The 12,267-nt window shown below is 41.1% G+C and overlaps 1 protein-coding gene across 7 annotated transcripts in view; it reads left to right on the top strand.

Annotated features, from left to right (window-relative positions):
• LOC135481240 (ras-related protein Rab-3) overlaps window positions 1–12,267 on the top strand; it is a 62,613-nt gene that overhangs the window by 33,003 nt on the left and 17,343 nt on the right. For all 7 annotated transcript variants that reach the window (XM_064761078.1, XM_064761072.1, XM_064761074.1 and 4 more), the window contains one exon: window positions 6,852–7,076. In XM_064761078.1, coding sequence (XP_064617148.1) covers window positions 6,852–7,076 — 225 coding nt within the window. The remainder of the gene's footprint in view (window positions 1–6,851; window positions 7,077–12,267) is intronic.

Here is a 12,267-nt window from a genome sequence, read left to right as displayed (position 1 = left end):
GATATTTGACTCTGGGGCTGACAGCTTTCTCACGATGACGTAAATTGATAGAATATTGATTGTCAAGTTGAATAACACCCTGGCCCTCAACTATGGACACATGAGTACACATGCAGTGTACTGGCCCATTTAATATTGAGAGCATTTCTTCATAAAGGGTCGGGCCCTGTTGTGGTGATTTTACAGTTTGGAAAATCCATAATCCAGCCATATGGAGCTGTACACACATGTAATAAATTGAACAGTTCACTGTATGTGTGGGTGGTTTGATCAAGTCCATGTGCGGGTGAATTTATACATTATTGTCCTCCCACATTCCTATCTCCTGCCCAGCCCCTCCCCCTGCTCCGCAACAGGGGTGATGAACTCTGAACAGAATTACATTCCATGGAGCAGTATAGTGTATAAATACAGCCATAATCATGACCAATTCCCGGAGGATTCACTGATGTACTTCCATGAAAACTAGTTCTTACAAGTTCTATAGGAAAAAAGAACTTATTTTTGGGGTTTTTTTGTATGTGGAATTTAGCTATTTCTCATTTGGGAATATATGACACTTACTTCTTGCATACATGTACATAAATCAGACCCTGGTTCTGAAGTGGGAATAACTGAGACCGTGGTCTGAAGTGGGAATAACTGAGACCGTGTTCTGAAGTGGGAATAACTGAGACCATGGTCTGAAGTGGGAATAACTGAGACCGTGGTCTGAAGTGGGAATAACTGAGACCGTGTTCTGAAGTGGGAATAACTAGGCCCTGTTCTGAAGTGGGAATGACTGATACCGTGTTCTGAAGTGGGAATAACTGAAACCTTGTTCTGAAGTGGGAATGACTGAAATTCGCTCTGAAGTGAGAATGAGTGAGACCCTGTTCTGAAATGGGAATAACTGAAACTGTGTTCTGAAGTGGGAATGACTGAAATTCGTTCTGAAGTGAGAATGAGTGAGACCCTGTTCTGAAGTGGGAATGACTGATACCGTGTTCTGAAGTGGGAAGAACTGAGACAGTGTTCTGAAGTGGGAATAACTAGGACCCTGTTCTGAAGTGGGAATAACTAAAACCGTGTTCTGAAGTGGGAATGACTGAAATTCGTTCTGAAGTGAGAATGACTGAAACCCTGTTCTGTTTGTTTACATGCTTTATTTACAGATGGATACATACATATATGTGTATGTCTTTATTCATACATTTTAGAGTTAAATAATCCGTGAAAATGTCTTTCGTTTTATTTGTATTTTAATATTGCATGAAATCTGTGTGTAGAGTGCTTTAGCTTTGACCTTGAGTACATGGTGTGTATACACTGTACATCTTTCAGCATTAACGGCTAAGTGGTCTGTTTCATTATTGATTGGCTCACATGCATGTCTTAATTTCTTAACTAACTTCTGTCTAATTGTACTGGAGGTACTGTGTACAAGTAGCATATCGTGTGCCCGATCAGGTGTGGAGAGGATGGTCTGGGTCTGATGACCAGGATTTCATCAGCGTATTCACGCATGGATGGACAGACAACTCAACTTTTCCCTCCAATTCATTTCTTATCATGCGTTCTTAAGTGGGATCAAATACAATACATTGGACTCAGTAAAAATTTGCTTACAACTGGAAACCAGCTGGGTTAACTTAGCAACATTCAAATAATGGCGGGTTGGGCAGGGGAGAGGCAGAGGGAGGGTACATGTACTGTAACCAGGGCTGGGGGAGAGGCAGAGGGAGGGCTTATTATTAATCTTCACCTGTTGGCCTGTCAGATGAAAGCAAAACGGATTGCTGAACACATTTGCTCCAGCTGGTAACGGGCCTATTTGTAGTTGTTCAGGTGTAGCGCTACATGGTGTAACTTAGCCCACATGAGTGGGTACAGATTGTGTGCGCCATTGTCCCCACGGAGCACTGTAGAATGTCAGAATCTTTTCAGCTGAGGACATTAGCACTGGCACTACCTGTACATGTGTAATATGGTAGTTATGTTTGTAAGTCCATTATCGCCTGTGTTGTCCTCACAGAGCACTATTGCCTGTCAGAATCTTGTCAGCTGAGGACACTAGCACTGGCACTACCTGTACATGTGTAATATGGTAGTTATGTTTGTAACTCCATTACCACCTGTGTTGTCCGCACAGAGCACTATAGCCTGTCAGAATCTTGTCAGCTGAGGACACTAGCACTGGCACTACCTGTACATGTGTAATATGGTAGTTATGTTTGTAACTCCATTACCCTCTGTGTTGTCCTCACAGAGCATTATTGCCTGTCAGAATCTTGTCAGCTGAGGACACTAGCACTGGCACTACCTGTACATGTGTAATATGGTAGTTATGTTTGTAACTCCATTATCACCTGTGTTGTCTGCACAGAGCACTATAGCCTGTCAGAATCTTTTCACTTGAGGACACTAGCACTGGCACTACCTGTACATGTGTAATATGGTAGTTATGTTTGTAAGTCCATTATCACCTGTGTTGTCCTCACAGAGCACTATAGCCTGTCAGAATCTTGTCAACTGAGGACACTAGCACTGGCACTACCTGTACATGTGTAATATGGTAGTTATGTTTGTAAGTCAAGAGATGTTTCATCTGTTAGTAGAACAACATCTTGGTGGACTTGGCAGACTTCAACAGGAAAACATCATTACTGAACACAATTTTGCTACAAAGTTTTTGAATGGATGCTGATTTTATCATATCTCCAATTGAAATAAGAACAGTTATCTTCGAGTGAGTGAAAAAGTTTATCTGAGGACAAAATATGTGAATCATTATGTCAGAAATTTTACATGTAAAGAAGCAGGTATTTTGTATGTAGATTGTGCATAATCCCACCTGCAGGTAGCAGATATATAGGTGTTTGTACTCCGGGGACTGAGGCAGATGTGCATGTAACAGATTATACAGGACGTCCATATAGTACATGATGCAGTACCTAATTGTGGGCTGCTATCTTATACTGTGTAGGAATTCCTCAGCATTAATGTGCATTACAAGTAATTTGGTAAAGCTCTCATCTGACTCTTAAAACTCTATCTGTACCGGAACTGTGTGTTTGATGGCTATCTGTCTTACAAAATTGGACTGATGTCAGAATGTTAACATAGATACTGTTCCATCTAGAAAATTCTCAGGTAAAATGACTTCCATCTGGCTTCCATCAAGTTTCACCTGATAATTGGTAATGACCGGTACATGTAAAGAGATGGTAATGGAATTTATCCTGGTAATGGGTGCTGATAATGACAGATAATGAAATGGGTTAGCATTGATCCTACACGTACACACTCTGTCACACCTGAACACAAGTGAGCCCAGAGCCCGTATTTAGCAAGCAACTTAAGACTTCAGTCATAAATTGCATAGGCTGGAAAGGCCAAAATAACAAGAGGAAAGATTCCAAATTCTGGTTGGCACATTGTTGTGCAGTGATTCAGGGTATAAATTTTAGAGCTTCCTACCCCAAAACATTTTAATTGTAGCTGTGTTTGAATTTTTAACTCAAGTCTAAGATCTTGTGAGTAGTGCTGTTCATGTTCACAGACAGTGTGCTCCTAGGTGCTGTTCATGTTCACAGAGACAGTGTGCTCCAATGTGCTGTTCATGTTCACAGAGACAGTGTGCTTCTAGGTGTTATTTACGCTCACAGAGACTTTGTGCTCCTAGGTGCTGTTCATGTTCACAGAGACAGTGTGCTCCAATGTGCTGTTCATGTTCACAGAGACAGTGTGCTCCAATGTGCTGTTCATGTTCACAGAGACAGTGTGCTTCTAGGTGTTATTTATGCTCTCAGAGACTTTGTGCTCCTAGGTGCTGTACATGTTCACAGAGACAGTGTACTCCAAGGTGCTATTCATATTCAGGATTACATGTATGTGTTGTCAAGTGTAGCTGTACAGAGAACTTAGGCACAAATCCTCAGGAGAAGTCATTGATACTAACACTGCTATTCAGGATTACATGTATGTGTTGTCAAGTGTAGCTGTACAGAGAACTTAGGCACAAATCCTCAGGAGAAGTCATTGATAGTAACACAGCTATACAGGATTACATGTATGTGTTGTCAAGTGTAGCTGTACAGAGGCCTTACGCTCAAATCCTCAGGAGAAGTCATTGATACTAACACTGCTATTCAGGATTACATGTATGTGTTGTCAAGTGTAGCTGTACAGAGAACGTAGGCACAAATCCTCAGAAGTCATTGATACTAACACAGCTATTCAGGATTACATGTATGTTTTGTCAAGTGTAGCTGTACAGAGAACTTAGGCACAAATCCTCAGGAGAAGTCATTGATACTAACACTGCTATTCAGGATTACATGTATGTGTTGTCAAGTGTAGCTGTACAGAGAACTTAGGCACAAATCCTCAGGAGAAGTCATTGATAGTAACACAGCTATACAGGATTACATGTATGTGTTGTCAAGTGTAGCTGTACAGAGGCCTTACGCTCAAATCCTCAGGAGAAGTCATTGATACTAACACTGCTATTCAGGATTACATGTATGTGTTGTCAAGTGTAGCTGTACAGAGAACGTAGGCACAAATCCTCAGAAGTCATTGATACTAACACAGCTATTCAGGATTACATGTATGTTTTGTCAAGTGTAGCTGTACAGAGAACTTAGGCACAAATCCTCAGGAGAAGTCATTGATACTAACACTGCTATTCAGGATTACATGTATGTGTTGTCAAGTGTAGCTGTACAGAGAACTTAGGCACAAATCCTCAGGAGAAGTCATTGATAGTAACACAGCTATACAGGATTACATGTATGTGTTGTCAAGTGTAGCTGTACAGAGGCCTTACGCTCAAATCCTCAGGAGAAGTCATTGATACTAACACTGCTATTCAGGATTACATGTATGTGTTGTCAAGTGTAGCTGTACAGAGAACGTAGGCACAAATCCTCAGAAGTCATTGATACTAACACAGCTATTCAGGATTACATGTATCTGTTGTCAAAAGCTCTTCCTCTAGTCTCATACATTTATATCATATCTGAAAATCACGCGTGAGTAAGTTCCTCACTAACCTATGCTTGAATGTGGTGAATTTATCAAATAAATTAATCGAAAGCTTAGAAGGCAAACTTATGAACATCTAGAAGATATGATATGGATTTATATACATGTAAATCATTATACCAGATGCTTAGAGGTTTCCCTTTTCACCACAGTAGTGATCAGTGTAAATCATTATACCAGATGCTTAGAGGTTTCCCTTTTCATCAGAGTAGTGATCAGTGTAAATCATTATACCAGATGCTTAGAGGTTTCCCTTTTCACCACAGTAGTGATCAGTGTAAATCCTTATACCAGATGTGTGGAGGTTTCCCTTTTCACCACAGTAGTGATCAGTGTAAATCCTTATACCAGATGTGTGGAGGTTTCCCTTTTCACCACAGTAGTGATCAGTGTAAATCATTATGCCAGATGCTTAGAGGTTTCCCTTTTCATCAGAGTAGTGATCAGTGTAAATCATTATACCAGATGCTTAGAGGTTTCCCTTTTCACAACAGTAGTGATCAGTGTAAATCCTTATATCAGATGCATGGAGGTTTCCCTTTTCACAACAGTAATGATCAGTGTAAATCCTTATACCAGATGCATGGAGGTTTCCCTTTTCTCTGTTATATGTTAATTATCCTGTACCCTATCACTATCGGCCCTAGCTGAGAATGTGGAGAAAGCACACACCTGTGGAAATTAAGCCATATTCTGTGGATGAGATGGCATTGTGTTAGATGATTTATATGTTATAAACACATAACTTAATGTGAAGAGTAAGATAGGCTCCATGGAAACACCTGTCCATATGAAGATACAAATTGAAATTTCTAACTGTATTCCATGCAGAAATCTTAGTACAAATGTCTGTTTAAGTACATGTGTGGGTTGATGATTGCAAGAGAGAAGTGGGGGGGGGGGTGCAGGTGAGTGGAAGAACAACACAGCTGTGACTGTTTATCTGCCATGTGTAGCTAGCTCAGACACTCGTCCATCAGCGTAACTGTCAGGTGTGGTACCCCATTAGATGGCCAGTGTCAATAACTGTGCTTACCTGAGCAATTCACCTGGCCTAGTAGATACATTTACCAACCCCTACCATTGTCTGACGCACACTTTTCACCAAGGCAGCATTGGAGAGTCTACTGTGGATGGATCATATCATAAAGATCACAGGCTAGTTTGACGGGAAAACTGTGAGTTAGGTCCTTTGTATATTTTGTAGGAGCACATATCCACATGCTTTCATACATATCGCTTTTGTTATCGCTCATAATGTGTTACAATAATTATGGTACTAGTTCAGGGTATGAATTCCCTTCTTGGATTCAACGTCAGCTCTTGGCTTGAAGAGAGAATGAATGGCATATGTGGATTTCATGATTGATCCATATGTATACATAATTGACTTTATAGAATACATAAACAACAGTAGTGTAAAATCTGGTAGTGCTATGTTCTTCCATGGCTATGTTTATCAGAATGCCAGATGCCTGCACATTGTTTGCTTGTGGGCCATGCTGTCCTGATCCAGCCAGGTGTGTTCTGGCCAGCCTTTCAGTACTGACATGTTACCATTATATACCTTCTGGCAGGTCATGAAGCACCTGAAAAAATATATGTACAAGTAACTGAAAATGTCAAACGTATTTACATTACATAGCTAATATTATAATCAGTCATTTATTTCCTCACACTCAAACCAGGAATGTAAAGTTTGGGGTACCAGTATATTTTACAGGTATGTTTCAAGTCAATGTTTACCAGTTGAATTTGTTATACATTTAAATAGTCAGATTGTCATGTAGAACTAATGTTTTTTCACTTTCTTTTCATTGCAGATGGCATCAGCAAATGATACAAAATGGCAGAAGGATGCCGCAGACCAGAACTTTGATTATATGTTTAAATTGTTAATAATCGGGAACAGCAGTGTAGGCAAGACATCATTTCTATTCCGGTACGCGGACGATTCCTTCACCTCTGCCTTTGTTAGCACTGTGGGAATAGACTTCAAAGTAAAGACTGTCTTCAGACAAGACAAAAGAGTAAAACTTCAAATATGGGTAAGTAATTTCTCATACTTTCTCAATGGCTGTCTTTCATAAACCTTGATTATTTCTATTCTGTGGTCTGATGTTGAAATGCTAGGGCAGTTGACGTCCCTTCTGCTTTTGCTTCTTGGAGCTGTTTTACGGACATGTAATAGTATGAAAGACACGTTTTATCATTGTGGTAACATTCGACTTTATCTTCTCTGGTCGTACGTGGGAAGGTCTGTCAGCAACTTGCTGATGATCTTGGATTTTCCCCGGGCTCAAATAAATCTTTACTTTCTGAGGCACAGCCTGATTGCTCTTCATTTGACCGCAGACACTTCACAGGCTTGGCACAGTCCTTGAAACTCCTTGAATTTCCAGGGAAAACAAAATTCCGTTTCAAAGTCCTGGGAAAAACTAAAACTCCTGGAAACTCTTTGAAAATTCCAATTTTGGGTGGAATGAAATGCTTGCATGGCACGGACATTATTTTTTGTCAAAACATGAAAAATTTTCTGAAACAAATTACAAATGTTTCTGAGGCGATTGGCCGCTAGAGCATTACACATGGTCCAATTTCCGTTACCCAGCCACTGCAAATCCAAACGTGTTACTTGGTTTCTTAACCATGAACTTGGTCCTTATGTATCAAACAGAGATGGTGTCTTGGCTTCCGTTCATCATCCAGTGGCGTGCAGTGTTTTACATGTTCAGTTAAAAATAAAACCAGGTCAGAACACACTAAAACTATGTGGATCTGACATCATGGATGGCGCTGTTTGCAGTTGTCCCTACATGCATCCTTGGTTGGTCGGTGGCAAGATCTAGCTGTGTCACATAGGCCTAATGTCGTGAAACTGTCAGATCAGTGTAATCACAAGAAGTCCCATACTGAGCAAAATTTAGCAGTTTATTTGATTAGGGAGAAAAATTAAGGCATGTATTCTATTAAAGGAAAGGTCTTATTATGCCTTTCTACTATTTTGTCTGTCAGATAAACAACTCCATTTTAAACGTTGCCAAATGCAATGTGACTGCCTCTCAAATTGGGCAAGAAATAAATACAGAGCCCAGGAGGTTATACTTATTTGACTACCTCTCTAATTGGGCAAGAAATAAACACATAACTCAGAATGTTAAACTTAAAACAATGACTTTTTCTCATGGAAAATAAAATAGAAAAAGTACATTTAGAAACATGCAGTTTTATGAATTTATCAAGAATGTCTCAAATTATTGCCTTTCAGTAAATATTACCTGAAATATTAAAATTGTAGTATTAAAATGGTTCTAAAATTTTAAAAAGTTGTGATGCAACCCGCTTGATAAATTTCAGAGACTTTATTACTGGATTTGAACTGTAACATGTGCACAGGCATGGCTGGTGTAAGGTTATTACTTAAGCTATGTGACAATTTGACTGGATTTGTGCTGATCAAGTTTTTGGAGGAAATTCTCTCATATAACCTCATTAAAAACTACATAAAATCTTTCTTTGAACATTTTTCATGGCATCGTGGTGAAAATACTCGGCCAACAGTGTTTTTGTGGGACCTCTGCACACTCTTATATGCATATTCTTTCGCCAATATGTGCTTGGGTTCATGTAGTACAGGGCTCCCTCCTTCCATTCACCGATAAGGCGTAAAACAACAAGAAAATAAAAAGATTGATTTGATTTATTTATTTATTTGGTGTTAATGCCGTTTACAAGAATATTTCACTTGTATGATGGCAGCCAGCATTATGATGGAAGCAAATCGGGCAGAGGTCAATTATAATTTCCATTCACACAGTATTTAGAAAAGTACTTCTGATGAATATTTCAAGCAAAAAATATTTTTTATCCAATGCCTTGAGAATTTTCGTTGTTAAGTAACAGGTGCCAAAATCTCCTGATTTTTGGCACGCAAGGTTTTTCTTTGTCATGTGTTGTCTTTTGGACAATGTAGAATATGCGTGGAAAGCTAGGGCGTTGCTGAACTTGCCGTGGACAAAATGTGAGTTAGCCTTCTGTAGATAATCTGAAGTGCTGACTTCAGATCCTGTCCCTTGAGTGTAGTCATGCCTTTCAATTAACCTGATTGGGTGTGACTCGTCTGTGTGATACCAGAGACGACCATGACATCCACTTTCTGCAGAGACCTTTTTCCTCACTGGGTTCAATCTGCTGTAAACATCCCTTTGGGGAAGGCATCCGGGGTATCCTTTCTTGATCAACTCTGGCGACTGCACCATTGTCAGGATGGGTCTTTGAGATGTCCACAATGGGGATGCTGCTGAAAGCTCATGGATATGGACTGTGAGTTCAAGGGACTCTAGTTGAGTACTTGTGAACCTGGACATTTCCGATACACTGTACACCAGGCCTAGAACTCACAGTTTTCATTTGTAGCTTCATGTACAAGTACCAGGACAGTTCTTATAGGCTTGATCTGTATCACTCCCCATTTCCAGTACCTGGGTAGTTCCTCTAGCTTTGATCTGTATCTGTGCCCAGTACCAGTACTGTAGTAGTTCCTATAGAATTCATCTGTATCGGTCCCCAGTAATAGTACCAGTACACTTCCTCTAGCTTTGATCTGTATCTGTGCCCAGTACCAGTACAATAGTAGTTCCTATAGAATTCATCTGTATCGGTCCCAAGTAACAGTACCAGTACACTTCCTGTAGCTTTGATCTGTTTCAGTGCCCAGTACCAGTACAATAGTAGTTCCTATAGAATTCATCTGTATCGGTCCCCAGTAATAGTACCAGTACACTTCCTCTAGCTTTGATCTGTATCAGTGCCCAGTACCAGTACCATAGTAGTTCCTATAGAATTCATCTGCATCGGTCCCCAGTAATAGTACCAGTACACTTCCTGTAGCTTTGATCTGTATCTGTGCCCAGTACCAGTACTGTAGTAGTTCCTATAGAATTCATCTGTATCGGTCCCCAGTAATAGTACCAGTACACTTCCTCTAGCTTTGATCTGTATCAGTGCCCAGTACCAGTACAATAGTAGTTCCTATAGAATTCATCTGTATCGGTCCCAAGTAACAGTACCAGTACACTTCCTGTAGCTTTGATCTGTATCTGTGCCCAGTACCAGTACAATAGTAGTTCCTATAGAATTCATCTGTATCGGTCCCCAGTAACAGTACCAGTACACTTCCTGTAGCTTTGATCTGTTTCAGTGCCCAGTACCAGTACAATAGTTGTTCCTATAGAATTCATCTGTATCGGTCCCAAGTAATGGTACCAGTACACTTCCTGTAGCTTTGATCTGTATCAGTGCCCAGCACCAGTACAATAGTAGTTCCTATAGAATTCATCTGTATTGGTCCCCAGTAATAGTACCAGTACACTTCCTGTAGCTTTGATCTGTATCAGTGCCCATCACTAGTACAATAGTAGTTCCTATAGAATTCATCTGTATCGGTCCCCAGTAATAGTACCAGTACACTTCCTCTAGCTTTGATCTGTATCAGTGCCCATCACCAGTACAATAGTAGTTCCTATAGAATTCATCTGTATCGGTCCCCAGTAATAGTACCAGTACACTTCCTCTAGCTTTGATCTGTATCAGTGCCCAGTACCAGTACAATAGTAGTTCCTATAGAATTCATCTGTATCGGTCCCCAGTAACAGTACCAGTACACTTCCTGTAGCTTTGATCTGTTTCAGTGCCCAGTACCAGTACAATAGTTGTTCCTATAGAATTCATCTGTATCGGTCCCCAGTAACAGTACCAGTACACTTCCTGTAGCTTTGATCTGTATCAGTGCCCAGTACCAGTACCATAGTAGTTCCTATAGAATTCATCTGTATCGGTCCCAAGTAACAGTACAAGTACACTTCCTGTAGCTTTGATCTGTATCAGTGCCCAGTACCAGTACAATAGTAGTTCCTATAGAATTCAGCTATGTCAGCTCCCAGTACCAGTTCTAGTGTACTTCCTATACCTTTGATCAGAAACAATGCCATAGGTGTTTTTTCTCTATATTTATGTGTTTTAATTATTGATCTTTGATATCAGTGGTTAGGCCTGTTTTTGTGCAGATTGTAGTTATAGAACTTGTAAGACATTTAGCGTACATTTTTGACACCCTATCATGAAATGCAGCAAAGATTGTACTTTTGAGTAAGGTGTTCCCAGGCTGCACTCCAGTTAACAGTGTGTGGTGTCACGCTGCTGAATTAACCCACTTGTAATCACATCGTTTTCTATTCTGGTCTCCTGTGCATTGATTGTGGAGCTGTGGATATCAGCAGACTGAATCTGTGAGTAGCTTAATTTGAGCCACTTCCTGACTGCTGCCCTCTCACACATACTCTACAGACTGGTTATTAAACATTTTCTGTGCTCCATCCACACTACCTGGCTCTGACACTTAAGTGGCCTGTGCTTGCATGTCCAGTAAGCGCTGACATGAGGTCCTGACTAGCAGCCAGGCTCTGACACTTAAGTGGCCTGTGCTTGCGAGTCCAATAAGCGCTGACATGAGGTCCTGACTGGCAGCCAGGCTCTGATACTTAAGCGGCCTGTGCTTGTATGTCCAGTAAGGGCTGACATGAGATCCTGACTGTCAGCCAGGCTCTGACACTTAAGCTCCCTGTACTTGCATGTCCAGTAAGCGCTGACTTGAGGTCTTGACTGGCAGCCAGGCTCTGAGACTTAAGCTCCCTGTACTTGCATGTCCAGTAAGCGCTGACATGAGATCCTGACTGTCAGCCAGGCTCTGACACTTAAGCTCCCTGTACTTGTATGTCCAGTAAGTGCTGACATGAGGTCCTGACTGGCAGCCAGGCTCAGACACTTAAGCTCCCTGTACTTGTATGTCCAGTAAGCGCTGACATGAGGTCCTGACTGTCAGCCAGCCTCTGACACTTAAGCTCCCTGTACTTGCATGTCCAGTAAGCGCTGACTTGAGGTCTTGACTGGCAGCCAGGCTTTGATACTTAAGCTCCCTGTACTTGTATGTCCAGTAAGTGCTGACATGAGGTCCTGACTGGCAGCCAGGCTCTGACACTTAAGCTCCCTGTACTTGTATGTCCAGTAAGCGCTGACTTGAGGTCCTGACTGGGAGTCAGGCTCTGACACTTAAGCTCCCTGTACTTGCATGTCCAGTAAGCGCTGACTTGAGGTCCTGACTGGCAGCCAGGCTCTGATACTTAAGCTCCCTGTACTTGCATGTCCAGTAAGTGCTGACATGAGGTCCTGACTGGCAGCCAG

Source organism: Liolophura sinensis, unplaced genomic scaffold, assembly GCF_032854445.1.
Source record: "Liolophura sinensis isolate JHLJ2023 unplaced genomic scaffold, CUHK_Ljap_v2 scaffold_14, whole genome shotgun sequence".
Classification (NCBI taxonomy): Eukaryota; Metazoa; Mollusca; class Polyplacophora; order Chitonida; family Chitonidae; genus Liolophura; species Liolophura sinensis.
The sequence above is the reverse complement of the archived record's forward strand: the minus strand, read 5'-3'. Positions and strand labels throughout refer to the sequence as shown.